The sequence below is a fragment of the Mya arenaria genome, chromosome 16 (assembly GCF_026914265.1).
Source record: "Mya arenaria isolate MELC-2E11 chromosome 16, ASM2691426v1".
In the NCBI taxonomy this organism is placed as follows: Eukaryota; Metazoa; Mollusca; class Bivalvia; order Myida; family Myidae; genus Mya; species Mya arenaria.
Genome location: NC_069137.1, coordinates 40,198,971 through 40,218,540, shown reverse-complemented (window position 1 = coordinate 40,218,540; position 19,570 = coordinate 40,198,971). Strand labels below are relative to the sequence as shown.

The window sequence follows — 19,570 nt, the reverse complement described above, 5'->3', positions numbered from 1 at the left end:
CCTATGTCATAATGATGCCTCGTTATTGACGGATAATGAAACAATGTTATATTCTGATGGATTAAACGAAGCTGTAAGATTTGATATAACTTAAAGCAGCTTTTAAGAATTACTCAACTATGACAAATCGCAAAAGTAAGTTATGTAGGAATGGATAGAATAATTCAGATTAAAATACTGTTAACATAATTCAAGGAAATGTTTAGTTACATAAAATGGAGTTTACTAAATATGGTTCTAGGACTTTTAGCATAAGTATAAATGAACATATTAAAGGCACATGTTAATAAGCTATTAATGGTACTTATTAATACTAAACTGCATATTAATAGCATTCATGAAGTAAGTAAGCACCATAAATGACTTGTGGACATTGATTTTTGCATATGTATACAAGTACATAATGGGTCTTCAAGAAATAGGGTAATTGTATTCCAAAGGTGCATTATCTAAAAAAACAATTCATTGATGAATTAAATTAGGAAAAACAGTCTATGATTAAACATGTAAGATTATACGACTACATCATTCATGGTTCATGCAGTAACAAAAGTCAAATTGTAGATAATAAAAATACATATTAGATTATAAAACAAATGAATAACAGTGCTCCAGCCAGGATTTGAAAGGGACAGGTGCTAGGTCAGAAAGGGCACTTTTGATGTGCATTGAATGCGCCTTAATTTGGCACTTTAAAGAGCCAATGTTCAAATTGTATTGTGTACGAGTTTTAACTACTTTCAATACTAATAGTTTGTTATGAATACCTTACCTGTTATCTTTACTAGTGTCAACATTATGTCTAACTATTATTTTTATACTTATTTCTGTTAATTGAAAATGACAAAGCAGGGTGTAGTAAAAAAGCAACAGGGTGCTGGAAAAGGGCAGAAGGGTGCCCCACCCTGCTATTTAGGCCTAGCCGGAGCACTGGAATAAGGTACATCAATATGTTTGTTTAACAACAATATATAAATATTCATATTATATACGAACATTACATGCACAGTTGGTATACACAAACTGCTTAATATACTTATATTTATCTAGGATGTAAGAGTGCAATGGCATAGTGTTACATAGAATATAATAATATAGAGTGTGATGCATCATAAAAAATAAAATATGGTTTAATATGTTACTATAATACCTTTTAACATACAGGTGATAGAAACTGATATATTATTTTAGCATTTTTACAATTAAGGCTTTTTATACATATAGTTCGAAAGTTCCCGTTGATAAGCTATAACTGGTATACATTCATATGTTTTTACTGAACGAGGATCCAAATGTCCCTGATCTACATTGCTTTAACTGGCAGCCTCTCAACATGTCTCGCATTTACGTTTCTTACTGGCCGTATCTCCACATAGCTCGCATCTACCTTTCGTACCTACCACTTCTCCACATGTACTGCATTTACGTTTCGTACTGGCCGTATCTTCACATACCTCTCATCTACCTTCCGTACCGACCGCTTCTCCACATTTCCTGCATTTACGTTTCGTACTGGCCGTATCTCCACATAGCTCGCATCTACCTTTCGTACCGACCGCTTCTCCACATGTCCTGCATTTACGTTTCGCACTGATCGTATCTCAACATACCTCGCATCTACCTCTCTTGTGTGCCTTCTCCATTTGTCAGTGTCTGTGTAGAGAGTTCAACAGAAGCACTTTGTCCAACCTTTAAATGATTGCCTTTTCTCTCTCTCTGTATTTACATATGCATTTGAAATGATTCAAAGGGAAGTTTTGCGAGGTCGGCGAAAATCGATTGTATTTAATCATGAAATCGCTGACCGTTATGGAATTGAAATCTCCGAAATATAAGAAAGATATGGTATACAGCAAAACATACATCAAAATAATTTGCGTTCATTTCAATTGTTAAGTACTCTTATTCACATTGAAATGCATCTTGTTTCTCTTTTCTACCACTACCTAATCTTATGGTTATGCTATAAGAATTTATCTCAACAGCTTGACCTATTGTTTCCGATTATCGCTGAAAAGTTCAGATCGATTCTACAATAGGTAATTTTAAAAAAAATGAAGCCTATTCCATTTTTGTTCATAACCTTTTATAACAAAGGTCCATGAGCTCAACTTTAAGCTCATCAAGTGTGTTTTACCATTTTGCGTTACAAAGTTAAATGTCTGGCGGTGTATTTCAAAGGATAGTTTTACATTTCAGACTTATTTATTCCATACAAATATTCTATTAGCGATAATAATAATAATAATAATAATAATAAGGAATCATGTTAAAAATTATTTATTAACCGGGAGGGTATTAGTAAAAATAGAGCTGTCTCCCTTTCGTTTTCGCAAAGTGGAATATAGCCGTTTTACACATGTTAATAATGAACTTGTACGTTCGAGGAGAATATAAGCGCGTCGCTCAGCTGAAAGATTCATTCAGTGTTTGACCGCCGTCGAGGTAGTATCAAGCAGTAAACGGAAGTCGTCTTTTGAAGGCAAATAAATAGACTCTTGACCTTCTGGCTGTTAAGTATTGAACACAGGGCATTGTGATCTGTGGGATAAAAAGACACCAGGAACTTGACATATATAGGGTTATCTAGCGTTCCAGTTCAGGTAGCCAGATACATAAAGCAATGCGATCTAGTCTGGTGAACGGAGCTGGTGGATAGAAACTCTAGTAAGTCTAATACCTGGCATCTGCGTTGGCCACATGGCATTGCGATCTGTGCGCTGACAAAGGTTCAGGTATTTTGCATCGCCAAATAACAAGTTCCCGAAAGAAAAAGGCATTTATCATTAAAGTGATTTAACTTTATAGAAAACCAATGAACCCTGAATATTTGTTTGATTATGTTTTAACTGACCAATCATTTTGCAATTGTTTCAATCATAAGGCAAAGTAGCCTAAGGAATATTTATATAAGAGCGATCCATATAAGCTCTTCGCCACCGATTGAACGTAATGCCGGCTCGTTACAAAAAGCCTTTTGTAAAATTCCCCTTTAAATATAGTTTAAGGAGCAGAAATGTTGAATTAAGTAAGAGTGGGAGTGTTATACCAAGAAAGTTTCAAAAGAATCTGAGGAGAGAAGAAGGGAATATAGATTGAGGTAAATATCAGCCCCTACAAAGATTGCCGAATTAAGAGCCAATAAATTTTCAGGGTTGAAAACAATGGCAGGGAAAAGGTAAGAGAACGGAGAAAGCTTTATAAGAAATATGATGAGCTGATTAGAAGTAATGAGATAATCCAAAAAGGTGAATGAAGGAACGGGAATGAAGAAACAATGAAAAAGTAATTGACCCCACTGTTTATGACAGAAGCAATGTTTCGAAAGTATTTTATGATTGTTTTTCTCAACTGGATACTAAGAGATGTTACTAGTTTGTCACTATTGTATATGAAATTATTAAAGCAGAATTTTGAATGTCTACTGAGAACTCCGTCATGACATTTGATAATGTTACAAATTAACTTAAATGTCCGGAGTGTACAAAAACAGTCCAAAAAGTGATAAGTATTGAATTAGCTGTATCAAAGTCAATTTTCATTCAGGCTTGATAAAATACTGCAATAACCTTCATTTTAACTCACATTTTTCTAAACACGTCTTTTTATGTATATCCCATCAGTAATTTTTTCGTAAAATTTACCGTCGAATAACGGCTGATTCCCCTCGCCGAAAATCATCCAATTTTCCCCAAAAATAGTCATATTTTCCCAAAAAAAGGTAATTAATTCCCCTCAGAAATGAATAAAAAATACAAATATGAATTGTGCTTTTTGTTTTTATTTCGATAAACAATGCATTTTAAACACGATGCGAACGCGCAACAATAGCAGGAACCGGTTCGATCCGGGATAGGGTCTGGGAAATACACCGTTTCTGATCATCATCACCGAGACGCAGGTAATTCGTCTTATGACACTGATCAATTTGTTTACGATTTTCGACGTTTTGACTTCAACTTTCCGGCAAACAATAACAAATAATAAGTGATAGCACTACCTTATAGCAAAATGTAACATTCAACTTAAAAGTTTAATCATAAATATATGTCACATAATAGCAAATACTACGTTAAAAGACTCAACAAAAGTGATGTCAAGTCACTAGACAAGAGTTAGACTCCCATGTGTTCATCATGATAGTTACTGCAGTTGTCTGATGAAACTGTTTAGTGTTCAAATAACAATACATTTCAGTATCATTCTTTGTTTCTTATTTATGATTTTAATGTTCATTGAATTTGTATTTAACAAGATGAGTAGCTCATGTTTTTATGATAGTAACTGCAAGTTAAGAGATTGTAATATGCTCAAAGTACAATGGTTTTTTGTTACTTATGTATGATTTCAGTGTAATTTGGTTTATTGTGGGTTTTTTTAAGATCTTGCATTTAATTAACATATCACAAGACCAGAAAGCTGAAATTGCAATTTGTTTGGTGAGAGAGTGATAATGCTTAAGATGGATCATTTGGCACAAAAATCATGTTTTACATGTTTTGATGATAGTACGGTAACTGTCATTAAAGAGAGTTGAAACAGTTTTAATAGGTGTCTTTGTTTCTGGTTATTTTATATGACCATTTTAATGTTCATTGTATTTTCTCAATTTTGGGAATTAACGCGCTTATTTTCCCAATTGTAAAGCCACAGGTGGTTTTAAGAATCACTGCCCACAATAACTTGTAAAGTTATACAAACTTTATGGAGTGTTGTTAAGGAATAACAGGACAGCAAGTTGTTTAAAAATGTTATATTTCGCACGTTTTGGTGATTGTGTCATCATTGTTTATTCATATTGTTAGTTAAATATGTACTTGATATTATTTTAATAGAAAAAAAACAGTATCATTTTGTTGTTTGAGATTGTATGTTCCTTTAAAATTTGCTATCAAGTTTGTAAAAAATTTGTTAAAATTAAAAAAATTGAAATGCTAAATAAATCACATTCATGGTTAACTTACCCATTTGAGAATTTAAGAAAATAAATTTGAATATAGTGGATACAAAAGTGACTAAAAATCACTTTTGACCTTCGATGTTCAATTTTGACACCTATGTCACGTCTTGGCTTCATATTATTTTTAATTTACCCCAATACGTTTTTCGAGTAAATGCAACTTCAATAAAGGAACGTACGTTTAAGGGCCTCGTACAGTGCAAAAGTGGGTGGGGAAGGTTAAAAATTAATACTTTTCAAAAGTTCATGTTTTATTGAGTTTTGAGGAACGATCTTTTTAGGGAGGAAGCATACACTCTTGGTGACATGTTTTGGGGTAGTTTGAGTTGAACAAAACTTACAAAAGAAGACTTTAACAGATTATAAATAATTAAGGATTAACATTAAAAATAATTCGGAAAAGGTTGTCGACATTATTACTTTGTTTTAGTGACAACATACCCAAGACTACCTAATCAACAATGTCTTGAGGGATTTTGATGATATCTTTTCAAATAAGAAAGTTATTAAAATGATAATAGAAAAAAGTGGATGAAATTCACTTCCTGGTTACAAAAATTCAAATATCTTTCTTAAAATAGCTGCAATCACCCCAAAAACTCAAGGCATTGTTGATTGGGTAGTTCTGATAAACAAAACTTAAAATGCGTGAATACAATATTGTAATAGGAGGTCGATGCATAACATATTTGGGAGCCGGAGACCGGCGACTATGACAACTTGTAATTTCCCTTTTAGCAGTTACAGACCTTAGTAATAAATCCTCCATTATTAAAACATTTGTATTCATTTTAAAGAAGTATTAGACAAACTCAAATACCTTCTTGCTTAAAGCGATTTATGCATAACAGGTAAATCTGTCGTGGTAATTTGTTGCTATTTATTTGTGTACACACGTGTTTGATTATTCATTTGTTTTTGTAAAGATTTCCTCACATTTTTGTCACATGTAATATAAATTCTAGTTCATATTTGTTTATCATTATTTACAGGTTGGCTACTCAACAAGGCATTAAAACACGCACTTAAAAAACAGCATTTATAATTGTGTGCAAATATTTCATATTTTTTAAGAAGAGCTTATAGTTTTGAAATGTTCCGGCGTAAGTACTATACCCGCATACCATCTGTATTTACATGCGCCAGAAGGTACTTCTAAATAGTTTGTCATTGACTGGTAGTTGGCTTGCAGATCTCGAGATATCGTTATCAACTCTGTGCCGGCAGCTTTTATTTAGTTGAAATTGGTATGGAATGGTCTTAAAGTATAGCTTAGTCCTCATTTATAAATACGTGTATCAATGGTTGGAAAGGATGATTTGATGATTGTTTCAAACGTTGCCGACATAGTAAACGCTGACTTTTTTATAATAAAAATGTGAAGGGTGCAAGTCGATTTTGATATTAGGACAATCTTTAAAAATCCAATTGAAAACGTCGTTGTAGTTGTCTATGATTAAATGCATTTCAGTAACATTCAAAGGAATAGAAATATGTCGTAGAATATGAACCTCAACCACGTTATGCTTAAACGCCGGAAACTGAAATACCATAACTGCCTACAAGCAATTAAGCATATTTTAAGGCGTATATGAAAGGGGGTGGTAACAAATGCCTGCGTTAATAGTAGGGAGGGATGAAAGTGTCTGCGTATATGAAAGAGGGGAATTTAAGTGCCTGTGTTTATGCTAGAGGGGATTGGACTGGTCTTATGATGTACAAAGATATTCTGATATAGGTTTTTACAGTGACGGTTTAGATGAACCATACAGTATCAACAGTGTAATAAATTATTAGCCAACCAAAGGCATGGCAATACTCCGATCAGTTATTTCAAATGTTGCAGCAGACACCAAGTACAAGTTGACCGTCACATTTCTGGGCTTCGATTGATGATCATATTTCAGTTATGAATACATGTAAACTGAAGACTGTTTATGAATAATCTAAGAGCATATGTTCTGTAATTCTACTGTTAATTGTGTTATACCACTTATATTGCAACATGACAATACCCGTACACAGTAGGTATTTTGCTGTTTTAATCTCTTTTATACAGATACTATATATTTATACTTTGAAGTATGATTTGATATATCTTAAGGTATTTTAAATTTAAATTTCTGTTTGAAACTACGAAACAATTAACCTTCATTACCTAATTCTAATTTTGAATGAATAAGTTAATTTGTTGAAATGAGAAAAATAAGATAAACCAATTAAGAATGAATATAATATCCTTCAATTCTGAGACTGCTTAAATCATATATGGGCATGATTCCATTTTATGTAGGTGTAAATATCAAAGGTACCCTATTTTATTTACCAAGACCTACATTGTAATATAATTTTGTATGTAGGACTGTTGGCTGCGATTTTCTTTATCGTACCTCTATCAAGTCAACCTTTCCCATTAATTCCTTGTGACTTCGAGGTATTGACTTCAAACATTCAAGAAAGAGAAGTTCTGTACTTAAGAATCATTATTTCGTGAGTGTTTTAGAGTTGTTGCCCTTATATTTTTATAATTTTGTTTTACTTTTCAGCATATATCTCTACGTTTATGAGTTATTGAATTCAATCTTCAAACACAAATCAACAATGGTAAGGACAATTGCTTTGCGAATTAAAACATTATTTTTATAAGTTGGAAGTTTTATAGCTATTGCCCTTTGATGCACTTTTACATGTATATCTATTTCTAAAGGGATCAACCTACTTCATATGGACTTAAGGAATTAAATTAAAACGTCATACACTTATTGACTATCATCGTTTTCACTAGTTCAAGAGTGTTTTTTGAAAGGCCAAAATCGTGCATATGTCATGGTTGCGACTAGTCGGAATGGTCCAAAAGTTTAATTTGAACGGGCCTGTGTCAGGCATCTCTCAATGTTGCGACTAGTCCGAATGTTTAAAATGAACGGGTCTGTGTCAGTCATCTGTTAAGGTTGCGACAAGTCCAAAGGTTTAACATGAACGGGTCTGTGTCAGGCATCTGTCAAGGTTGCGAATATTCCCAGAGTTTGAAATAAAAGCGACAGTGTCGAGGATCACCTTATAGAGACGGGTAAATACAAGATTATTATTTTGGATTATGTCTTTGATTATAATAGATATATTTACAGCTGACGTAAGAAAACACGCATTACAGGAGCATCATATGTTGCTGTTGATACATGACAATGTACACAGAATACACAGATTTAACGTAACAGATTAACGTAATACACAGATTTAACGTAAATCTTGTTAGCAACATACTTGAAATAACTTACGAAAGTGTGAGATAAAACGTGCTTAAAATGTACGGATGCTTTAGTAATATAGATGTCCATAAAGTACAGATGTACCGATCATTTGCTAGCGTCATCATTTTGGTCAACTACATTTGATTCATTGTACATACAGACAGTAAATCAGTGGGAATAATTGTGAAATTAATGAAATTATTTCATTTGTAAACATAAGATATCCTATACTTTCAGCTACAAAAACTGAATATCGAAGCAAAGCTGTTCAGGTTCAGAATATGGTCCTTTGATTTTACGGATAGCCCACATGTACGAGGACGCATAAAACACACACTGGAGAACAATCATTCACGTAGTCAAGATCTCAGTTACAAAACGAAATGAACATTCACTCAGCAGTAAAGCCACATGAATGTGACACGTGTGGTGCTGCTTTTTCCAGGAAATTCAGTCTGCTTACCCACATGCGAATACACACAGAAGAGAAGCAATTCAAGTGTGATACATGTGGAGCTACTTTTTCTAAACGATCAAATTTGAGGAGCCACACGCGAATTCACACAGGGGAGAATCCATTCAAGTGTCATACATGTGGTGCTGCTTTTTCTCAAAAATCTAATTTGCAGAGACACACCAGGACTCACAAAGGAGAGTATCTTTACAAGTGTAGAGCATGTAATGCTGCATTTTCTCGTAGTGATACTTTGCTAGCCCACGTATGAATCCACTCAGGCGAGAAGCCTAACAAGTGTTTGATCTGTGATGCTGCTTTTTCTCTGGTATCTAATTTGCAGAGACACACCAGGACTCACAAAGGAGAGTATTTTAACAAGTGTAAAACATGTAATGCTGCATTTTCTCGTAGAGATACTTTGCTAGACCACGTGAGAATGAATCCACTCCAGCGAGAAGCCATACAAGTGTGACACATGCGATGCTGCTTTTTCTCGAAAGTCTACTTTGCGGACCCACATAATAATTCACACAGGAGAGAAGCCAAATAAGTGTAACAACTGTGGTGCTTCTTTTTCTCAAAAAGCTCATTTGCAGAACCACTTGCGAATTCACACAATCGAGAAGCCTTACAAGTGTGACACATGCGGTGCTGCTTTCTCGCAAAAATCTACTTTAAAGTGCTACATTAGATTCCACACATGAGAGAAGCCTTACAAGTGCGATATCTGTGGTGCTGCTTTTCCTCGTAAATTAAGTTTGCAGAGCCATGTACAGACTCACACAGGTGAGAAGCCATACAAGTGTAAGACATGTAGTGCTGTTTTTACTCATGGCTGTGATTTACAGAAACACACGAAAATACACACAGTTGTAAAGTCATAACATTGCGAGAAATGCGAATCTGCTTTTTCCCGAAGTTTTGATTTAAAAAGGCACATGAGAATACACACCGGCGAAAAGCCGTACACTTGCGAGGTATGTGATGCTCATTTCAGCCGAAAGTCTCATTTTAAAAGCCACACCGGCGATAAACCTTACACGTGCTATGCATGTGGTGATAACTTTACTAGGAGATATATGTTACAAAATCACATAAAGAGGCATACATTAAATACGAGAGTAATGTGCGAGATTAGCTGTTGCATTCTACGGATGGTGTTACTGAGCAACTTTAGAATAGCTTAATGCATGTTTCTAAATATGCGATTCAAAACATTTCATAGACAGGCATAAAAAAGCAAAAATTGTGTTTTGAAATACTATGGAATTTTTTTAAGAGATGCAAATTTAAGGCAGGCGTATAAACTAACTATTACTAATTAAAGGTTGGCACAATATAAAAACACATCTAAGTTAAAAGCTATGCATCATTGATGTCAAGTATGACATTTTGTTTAACAAAATTAAACTCTTAAGATAATTAAACCCAAATTTGATACTTATGTCATACTTTTACTCTTCAAGACATGTTTTAAATTATTATAATCAATAATAGTTCATTTTCATAATACTACTTATATTTTGTATTTGTTTCATACCGTCCTCATGTATTGAATGTGCTGTATGAAACTGCTTCATTTGTTTATTTTGTATTTGTTTCATATCGTCCTCATGTATTGAATGTGCTGTATGAAACTGCTTCATTTGTTTATTTTGTATTTGTTTCATATCGTCTTTATGTATTGAATGTGCTGTATGAAACTGCTTCATTTGTTTATTTTGTATTTGTTTCATATCGTCCTCATGTATTGAATGTGCTGTATGAAACTGCTTCATTTGTTTAGTTTGTATTTGTTTCATATCGTCTTTATGTATTGAATGTGCTGTATGAAATTGCTTCATTTGTTTATTTTGTATTTGTTTCATATCGTCTTTATGTATTGAATGTGCTGTATGAAACTGCTTCATTTGTTTATTTTGTATTTGTTTCATATCGTCTTTATGTATTGAATGTGCTGTATGAAACTGCGTTGATATGATCATTTTGTGTTTGTTTTATATCGTCTTCATGTATCGAATGTGCCGTATGATACTGCGTCCATATGTTTATTTCGTATTTGTTTCATATCTCCTTTATGTATTTTTCCTATTAAGCACACATGTTTTTTTCGCTGTTGCTCCATATTGCTTCCATTATTAAATGATATTTGTGAAACTTGGCTAAGATAAGTTTTCTCATGATGATGATGTGTAACCGCATCTGTTTATAATGTTCAACGTGAAGCTGAAAGGATGGCATTAAACTATATATGAGTCTACTCAACAGAAACTGGGGATCCTACACTACATCGATAAATTCAATATAAATATAATCTTGGACAAGTATAATAATTTATATCGCATAATATCGGCTCATCAGTGCATATTTTATGAAAATAGCCATCCAAACAAAGAGAAAATCATGGAAAAATACCATTACGGAATTACATTCAAACTCTATGTTTGATGCTTTACCATCCCATATTAAATGGTCATGCAATTTTGTCAAAGATGTTTTATTCGAAAAAAACTTAATTTCGTTGTGTTTTCGTGTTTTTTATTGTTGTTGTTTTACTTTGTAAACTGTGTTTAAATATTAAAGTGGTACAATAATCTTCTAATACAAAGATGGACGATAAGTTAGTTCCTTATTCCTTATCTAATTCAATTTTCGAATAAGGATTAAGGAACTAGTTCCTTGTTGCTTATTCAAAAATGAATTATTGTAGTTATGCATAAACTCACTTCTTTGTAATGTTTTTCGTATTTTCATAACAATTAAACAACTTTGTGAATAAAAAAATGCACGGAAATATAATAAAATCGAATAAGGAATAAGAAACAGAAATGCACTGACTTTTCAAGAGAGTTTTAGTGCTTAGAGTGCTTTAAAAACGCTCCAAAATCCGAATTAGGAACAGAATGTACTAAAAATATGCAATTTCCAAGTGCTTCTCTGGCTCATTTTTTGACAAAATATCAATTGAATATTGATTAAACTCCAATAAGGAACAACTTTTAAAGTAAGACATGTTTTGATCAAATAACAATAATAAGGAATAAGGAACTACCTTATCGTACATAACCAAATGACACAACAGGAAGGACATCCTACTAATCAGCAGAACATGGACAGCCAAATTATTCAATTCACATCATTAAATGTTCCTAGTATTAAGTTTATCCCTAAACATTCATCAAGTGGAATTAACCGCTGAAATATTTCAATCCTGATAAATAGCCAATGGTCCATTTTTGTTTGAGAGATTCATGCCCGAAGCAGGGCTAAGGGGCTTTTAAAATTGTTTCCATAGCCAATAATATAATTTCAAGTTATTTTATATTGTTGTTTTAAGCAATTGGCAGAAAAAAACTGTCTTTACATGTGTAAAATAATCTGAAGTTAAACAACACCCAAGATTTTAGGATGAATTCCGAACTTAAGAATCCATGATCGTCCAAGTTATCACGTTTTTAGTGTACAGCCTTTAAGCTGTTTCTCTGTCTTATTACATAAAGCAGCCTTTGTCTTCAAGTCAAGAACACAGATATGCTCTGAATAGCAGAAGGATTAAGATGATATAAAGTTAAACGGTTGTTCTTTCAATTAGTTTTTAGTTCAACACGAACGATTGAACCCACTTTTTTGAAAGACGTTAATCATCCAATTTAACGCTCGAATCATCGGGCTATAACGCTATTTAAAAAGTTTTACAGATATACGATCGTAGCAACACAGTCAATGCCACACCAACTGCTTTAACTTTATTTTAAAGGATTATACAATGAACCCTGTATAGCAACACTGCCAGCACTCCTGCTTAACCGCCAGTTTATTTCCAAGCGTAAACAGTGTTACAATCAGAGGATGATCCCAGAGGACCTCAAACAATTTAAAAATACAACACACTTAACGGAAGTGTTTCATTTATGTACTAGAAACAATAAATATATGTGTTTACAAATCCTATACTGAACATTTCTAGTCGAGTTCGAAAAGGGCATAAAGGATCTCCTACATGATTGGTTTGAATGCATCAACAGAAGCTCATTTACTCGAATTCGAAAAGAGCCTTGAGGATCTCTCACCTGATTGGTATTTAATTAATTAAAGGAGTCTGAACTTTATGGTCATACAAGTTAATTTAGAACTATTGAACAAATGCAGTTCTTATAAAGTGTTAACAATTTATATGAAATATAGTAGGACAAATACCTCAAGCCCAAATAATTCGATGAGGCTTAAAATCGGAAGACATCAAGATATATGGTGAAACAAGTTAAGTCTAAAATTGATTAGAAATGCTGAATAAATTAGGGGTATCGAATGTAAACAGTATGGCATTTACATCAATCAAAAACCGTACCTTACTCAGATTTGTTCAATAATCGAATTTGATCGAGATATTTGGTGATACTTGTTCGTTATAAATATGATTATGGTGTGCTAAGAAGTAAAATGGCTAGGGCGGTAACAAGTAAAATAAAGCATTCAATTACAAACAAAGGCAATTGATCCTGACCTCCTCGTCATATTTTGCATACATAATCGAACTTGTTCTATTTTTTATGATTAATCATTTTTATTTCTAAAACATATGGTATTATAAACAGTATACACTCTGATGATTGTGTATGCTTTCAACTATTTAATCTAAACTTAAACTAAATTAAAGCACGTTTAGGATGGCGCACAATTTCTTCTCGGTAACTAGTTAAATATAGCATTCAATTACAAACAAAGGCAATTGATCCTGACCTCCTCGTCATATTTTGCATACATAATCGAACTTGTTCTATTTTTTATGATTAATCATTTTTATTTCTAAAACATATGGTATTATAAACAGTATACACTCTGATGATTGTGTATGCTTTCAACTATTTAATCTAAACTTAAACTAAATTAAAGCACGTTTAGGATGGCGCACAATTTATTCTCGGTAACTAGTAAAATATAGCATTCAATTACAAACAAAGGCAATTGATCCTGACCTCCTCGTCATATTTTGCATATACATAATCGAACTTGTTCTATTTTTTATGATTAATCATTTTTATTTCTAAAACATATGGTATTATAAACAGTATACACTCTGATGATTGTGTATGCTTTCAACTATTTAATCTAAACTTAAACTAAATTAAAGCACGTTTAGGATGGCGCACAATTTATTCTCGGTAACTAGTAAAATATAGCATTCAATTACAAACAAAGGCAATTGATCCTGACCTCCTCATCATATTTTGCATACATAATCGAACTTGTTCTATTTTTTATGATTAATCATTTTTATTTCTAAAACATATGGTATTATAAACAGTATACACTCTGATGATTGTGTATGCTTTCAACTATTTAATCTAAACTTAAACTAAATTAAAGCACGTTTAGGATGGCGCACAATTTATTCTCGGTAACTAGTAAAATATAGCATTCAATTACAAACAAAGGCAATTGATCCTGACCTCCTCGTCATATTTTGCATATACATAATCGAACTTGTTCTATTTTTTATGATTAATCATTTTTATTTCTAAAACATATGGTATTATAAACAGTTTACACTCTGATGATTGTGTATGCTTTCAACTATTTAATCTAAACTTAAACTAAATTAAAGCACGTTTAGGATGGCGCACAATTTCTTCTCGGTAACTAGTTAAATATAGCATTCAATTACAAACAAAGGCAATTGATCCTGACCTCCTCGTCATATTTTGCATACATAATCGAACTTGTTCTATTTTTTATGATTAATCATTTTTATTTCTAAAACATATGGTATTATATACAGTATACACTCTGATGATTGTGTATGCTTTCAACTATTTAATCTAAACATAAACTAAATTAAGGCACGTTTAGGATGGCGCACAATTTCTTCTCTTTATTTGAAGCCGTATACGTGTGTTTTTTTCTTAACGTTTTATTTTTCGAGTTGACTTACATTTAATAAAGACAATTCCGATGTGGAACCAGACCATCGTGCAATAAATGACTCTCAGTTGACATGCGCAAATTTTCATTTTCGTATTCCACCATACCCCGTAACCTGAAGTGCTGTTCGATTGTTTGTAATATGTAAGACTCGGGCAATATATTGATTTTTTGACAAATACTGCGATAAGTTAGAATACTTCGTTGCATGGGTAAGGTTATAAACACTTAATGCATTCATATACTAGTTTGTCGCTGCATACGATCTGTTGGCAGCGGAAACCGGCATTTAGTACAATATAAATTGCATTTAAACAGTTACGTCCCTTAGTTATAAATTTTCCATGATTTATATTTTAAATATTCAGACACCTTTGAAAATTTCAGCTTTATAGACCTGAAGAATAACTGGTATAGAGCATTTTGTGTATACACAAAATACGTTCATATTGCTAGGTATTTTATACTCATTTATACGTTTGTACATATTTTCAATTTGATGTTTTAAGAATTTATTGAAATAAAACTGATGCTGAAGGTTTTTTTTCACTTGTAAAAAAGTATCTTCTCATCATTGTATATCCTTGTTTTTTATCTTCCTTTTAAGAGCGTGTAAGCATTTGTGTTTTCCGGCGTAATTGCTATACAATTTAGTTTTCTGTTCTCTCGATGTTGCCATGTTCTAACGGTGTGTGTACGCACTAGTAGGATCACCATTCACCGGATACAGACCTAGTCGAAATTTTAACCAGTACATAAAAAGACTAAAATCAATAGAGTACGCGTGTTTAAGGGGGGAATTATAGAATGTAACTAATACATTCTTAAAATGCTATAAAACAGATAAATGTTTAGAGAAGTGAAGAAACAAATGAGGAAACTGTTCAATTCAAAATGTTATCATTTGAAGCGTACAAGCCAAAAAGTGTGTGTTTTTAACCTTACCCTTGATATTTATTATTTGCCACCAGTTAAATACTATTTCAAACCCATGCATCAGAGGTGTTTTAGAGTCTACACACTAGCGCATGTTTGAAAGTGTTATGTTTTGGTAAATATTCTTAGATAGGCTTTTACAAGATTATGTCGGGTTTAATATTGCGCGAACGATTATAACAGATTACGCCTTGTTTAACGTTATGACATTTGTAAATACATACCAGAATATGTCTGGTTCAATATTGTTAAGACTGTTTAATACCAGATCATGACTGGTTAGATATTGTGAGATTGGATTATGTCTGTGATTCTAATCAGTGTTGTCTTTTTCAGCTGACGTAAAACAACATACATGTATGATATAATCAACGGACGTGAGGAATGGCGAATAAGTTGCCGATGTGTTAAATAGTTAAATAATGTTCAGAAATTAATACTTTCGTTGGCGAAAGATCACATATTTGCTGATCTATTACTAGCATGGACAATCTTTCAACTACATTTCATTCGATTTACAGAAAATAAGTTTTCAATCAGAAGGAAAATATTGTGCCTAAATTGAGCAGTACTAACACTCTCACTTAAAATTTTCTGAATAAAGCAGGGAATTCATTCAGAGTAGATTCCTCTATATATTACATAGGATGAAAACATTCACGTATGGTTTTAGTTTTCTCAAAGATCCAAGTTACAATACCATATGAACGTTCTCACGACATTTAAGCCACAAAAATGTGATTCATGTGGTGCAGCATTTTCCAAGCAAAACCATATGCAAATACACACAGGAGAGAAGTCATACAAGTGTGTTATGTGTGATGCTGCTTTTTCGACAAGATGAACTTTGCATCATCCATGAAACAACTCACACAGGAGAATGGACATACAAGTGAGGGAAATGCAAACATTTTCAAAAAATCACATTTGCAGACCCACATAAAAGTTCACACAGGAGAGATGCCATACAAGTGTAAGATATATTCTGCTGATTTTTCTCATCGATATTTTTTGCAGGGCAACATGAGAATTCACACCGGAGAGAAGCCATACAAGTGTGATACGTGTATTGCTGCTTTTTCGAAAAGATCACATTTGCAAAGACACATTAAAATTCACACAGGAGAGAAGCCATACAAGTGTGGACCATGTGGTGCTGCTTTTTTAAGAAAAAATTGTATAGAGCGCCACATGAGAGTTCACACGGGAGAGAAGCCATACAAGTGTGATATTTGTGATGCTGCTTTTTCTCGCAGATCAACTTTGCAAATCCACATAAGAATTCACACAGGAGAGAAGCCATACAAGTGTGAAATATGTGATGCTGCGTTTTCTCAAAGACCAAATTTGCGAACCCACATGAGAATTCACACAGGGGAGATGCCATACCAGTGTGGTACATGTTTTGCTAATTTTCCTCGTAGATCATCTTTGCTGAGCCACATAAGAATACACACAGGAGAGAAAACAAACAAATGTGTGTCATGTAAAGCTACTTTTACTAAAAGCTCTCATTTGGAGAGCCACATGAAAATTCACACAAGAGAGAAGCAGTACAAGTGTGAGCCATATGGTGCTGTTTTTTCACATAAATCTTATATCAAGAGCCACATGAAAGTTCACACGGGAGAGAAGCCATACAAGTGTGAGACATGTGGTGATGCTTTTTCTCGAAGATCAACTTTGCAAGCCCACATAAGAATTCACACCATAGAAAAGCCATACAAATGTGAACCATGTGGGGCTGCTTTTTCTCATGAATGTAATTTGGAGAGTCACATGATAATTCACACGGGAGAGAAGCCATACAAGTGTGAGACATGTGGTGTAGCTTTCTCTCGAAGAACAACCCACATGAGAATTCACACAGGAGAGAAGAAAAACAAGTGTGATACATGTGATGCTGCTTTTTCTAAAATACCGACTTTGCAGAGCCACATTAAAATTCACACAGGAGAGAAGCCTGACAAATGTGAACCATGTGGTGCTGCTTTTTCTCATAAATGTTATTTGGAGAGACACATCATAATTCACACAGGAGAGAAGCCATACAAGTGTGATATTTGTGATGCTGCTTTTTCTCGTAAATCAACTTTGCAAACCCACATGAGAATTCATACCGGAGAGAAGCAATTCGAATGTGAGCCATGTGGTGCTGTTTTTTCTCGAAAATCAAGTTTGCATAGGCACATGAGAATTCACACAGAAGAGAAGACATACAAGTGTTAGACATGTGGTCTTGCTGGTTTTGAAATATTGGATGTGAATAGCACACGCGGATTCACACCGGATAGGAGCCATACATGTTTGAAATATGTGGTAGGGCTTTTTTTCAAAAGCTGCTTTACAATACTGCGTGAGAATTATAGAAGGAAAAAAACATACATTTATATGAAAAGTTGATGTTTTTTAACAAATAAAACTTAGTTCTTATGTTCATTTAGTTATTGCTCCATGTTAAATTCATCCCGTGAATTGTTTTTATGAAACTTTGATCATATGTTCGTTAATGTCGTATTACCACCATACCTTTTACATTTACTATTTATTATACGGCGTGACGCATTGTTCATATATCGGTTTCTTATACCGTACATTTGTAAATTTATTGACTTATAACTTTGCAGCTTGATTGATATGTTCATTTCGTATAAGGTTGTTCTATATCTCCTACATTAATCAAATTACCCTCATCAAGATGTTTATACGTATTCAATTCGTTTTTGTTTTAGATGTCCTTCATTTTCTAGGTGAGACACATCGAAATTTTGTTCTTATGTTAATTTCGTATTGGCCCCATATTTCCTCATTCATTGAATCTCTGTGTATACGTCTCACTCATTTTGTTTTTGTTACGTCAGTTGATACAACATGAAAATGTGAAGTAAAGTATTACACGGATAATAACCATTTTATAACATCAAGTCATAATTTCCGTATGCTCATCCGCCCTTGTTTTTATGATAATTACAATACGCTACACAAATAAGGAGGACACTCATGAAAACGTTCCCTTATAGAAATACATGTAATTTATTTTTGCCCACGCAATTTATTGTTGAAACCTTCGTTATTAAATGTTTGTTTTTTCACTGTCTTTTTCACCATCGTTGATACAATGACGGGTAAAGGGTACAGATGAGTTTAAAGTCGTTGTGAAAATCGTATTTAAATTTGTTCTTGTACATTAGCTGCTATACAATAAACAGTTTCCTTATTCTGTTGTGCATTTTAATTCTAAACCTGTACTATGTTCATATATCTAGATGACGTAGTGCACAAAAAGTCCACGCATATCTGTACAATAACTGTTTTGCAGCCTCAATACTGTATTCCTTATATGCATGGTATATTTCCTGTTTGAAACATTATCTGTCTGTAGATTATCTATGAAGGCACCGATAAGCATATTACATGGACAACCCAACACGTGTTTCGCCTGTATACTCGCCTGTATGCTTTGAAGTTTATGTCTGCTATTATTAAGTATATAACGTCAACAACTTAACAATCTGTCAAAGGGATGTTTCTAAAGGCAGCACAAAGTGTACAACATCTACAAACTAACAAAATGGTGAAGTGACTGTATTTTAATACAGCACTAAGTAAACAACATCAAAAACCTAACACCTGTTAAAGGGATTGTATCTAATCGCAGCAGTAAGTGTACAACATCAGCAACCTAACAAGTTGTTAAAGGGATGGCGTTTAATGGCAGCACTAATTATACAACTTCAACAACCTAACAAGTTGTTAAAGGGATTTTTCTAAATGGCACCAAAATTGGTATTTTCTGTTACGAATCTCAGGACAATATTTTAATAGAATGTGTTAGGCTTTTATATCATTGTAAGAAAAAGTACCAAAATGTAAAAAAAAGATGTATCGGAGACGGGGTTCGAGCCCGGGCGACAAAGTTGAAGTCCATTGTTGTATCCACTGTGCTACGAAGGCTTACTCCAAACGAGTTGTATATTTAAGTTATTTATCTTACTTGTTAATATCACGTGATAACATCGACTAGCCAATCACGCATAAGGAATG

General features: G+C 33.4%; 1 protein-coding gene and 1 pseudogene across 1 annotated transcript; both read left to right on the top strand.

Annotated features, from left to right (window-relative positions):
* The first annotated feature begins 3,164 nt into the window (after positions 1-3,164).
* LOC128221644 (zinc finger protein 239-like) lies at positions 3,165-15,871 on the top strand (annotated as a pseudogene).
* Positions 15,872-16,366: 495 nt separating this feature from the next.
* LOC128221643 (zinc finger protein 98-like) lies at positions 16,367-17,755 on the top strand. Its single transcript, XM_052930245.1, has 3 exons — positions 16,367-16,418; positions 16,650-16,874; positions 17,127-17,755. The coding sequence occupies exons 1-3, from the start codon at positions 16,367-16,369 to the stop codon at positions 17,753-17,755; spliced, it is 906 nt and encodes a 301-aa protein (XP_052786205.1).
* The last annotated feature ends 1,815 nt before the right edge of the window (positions 17,756-19,570 follow it).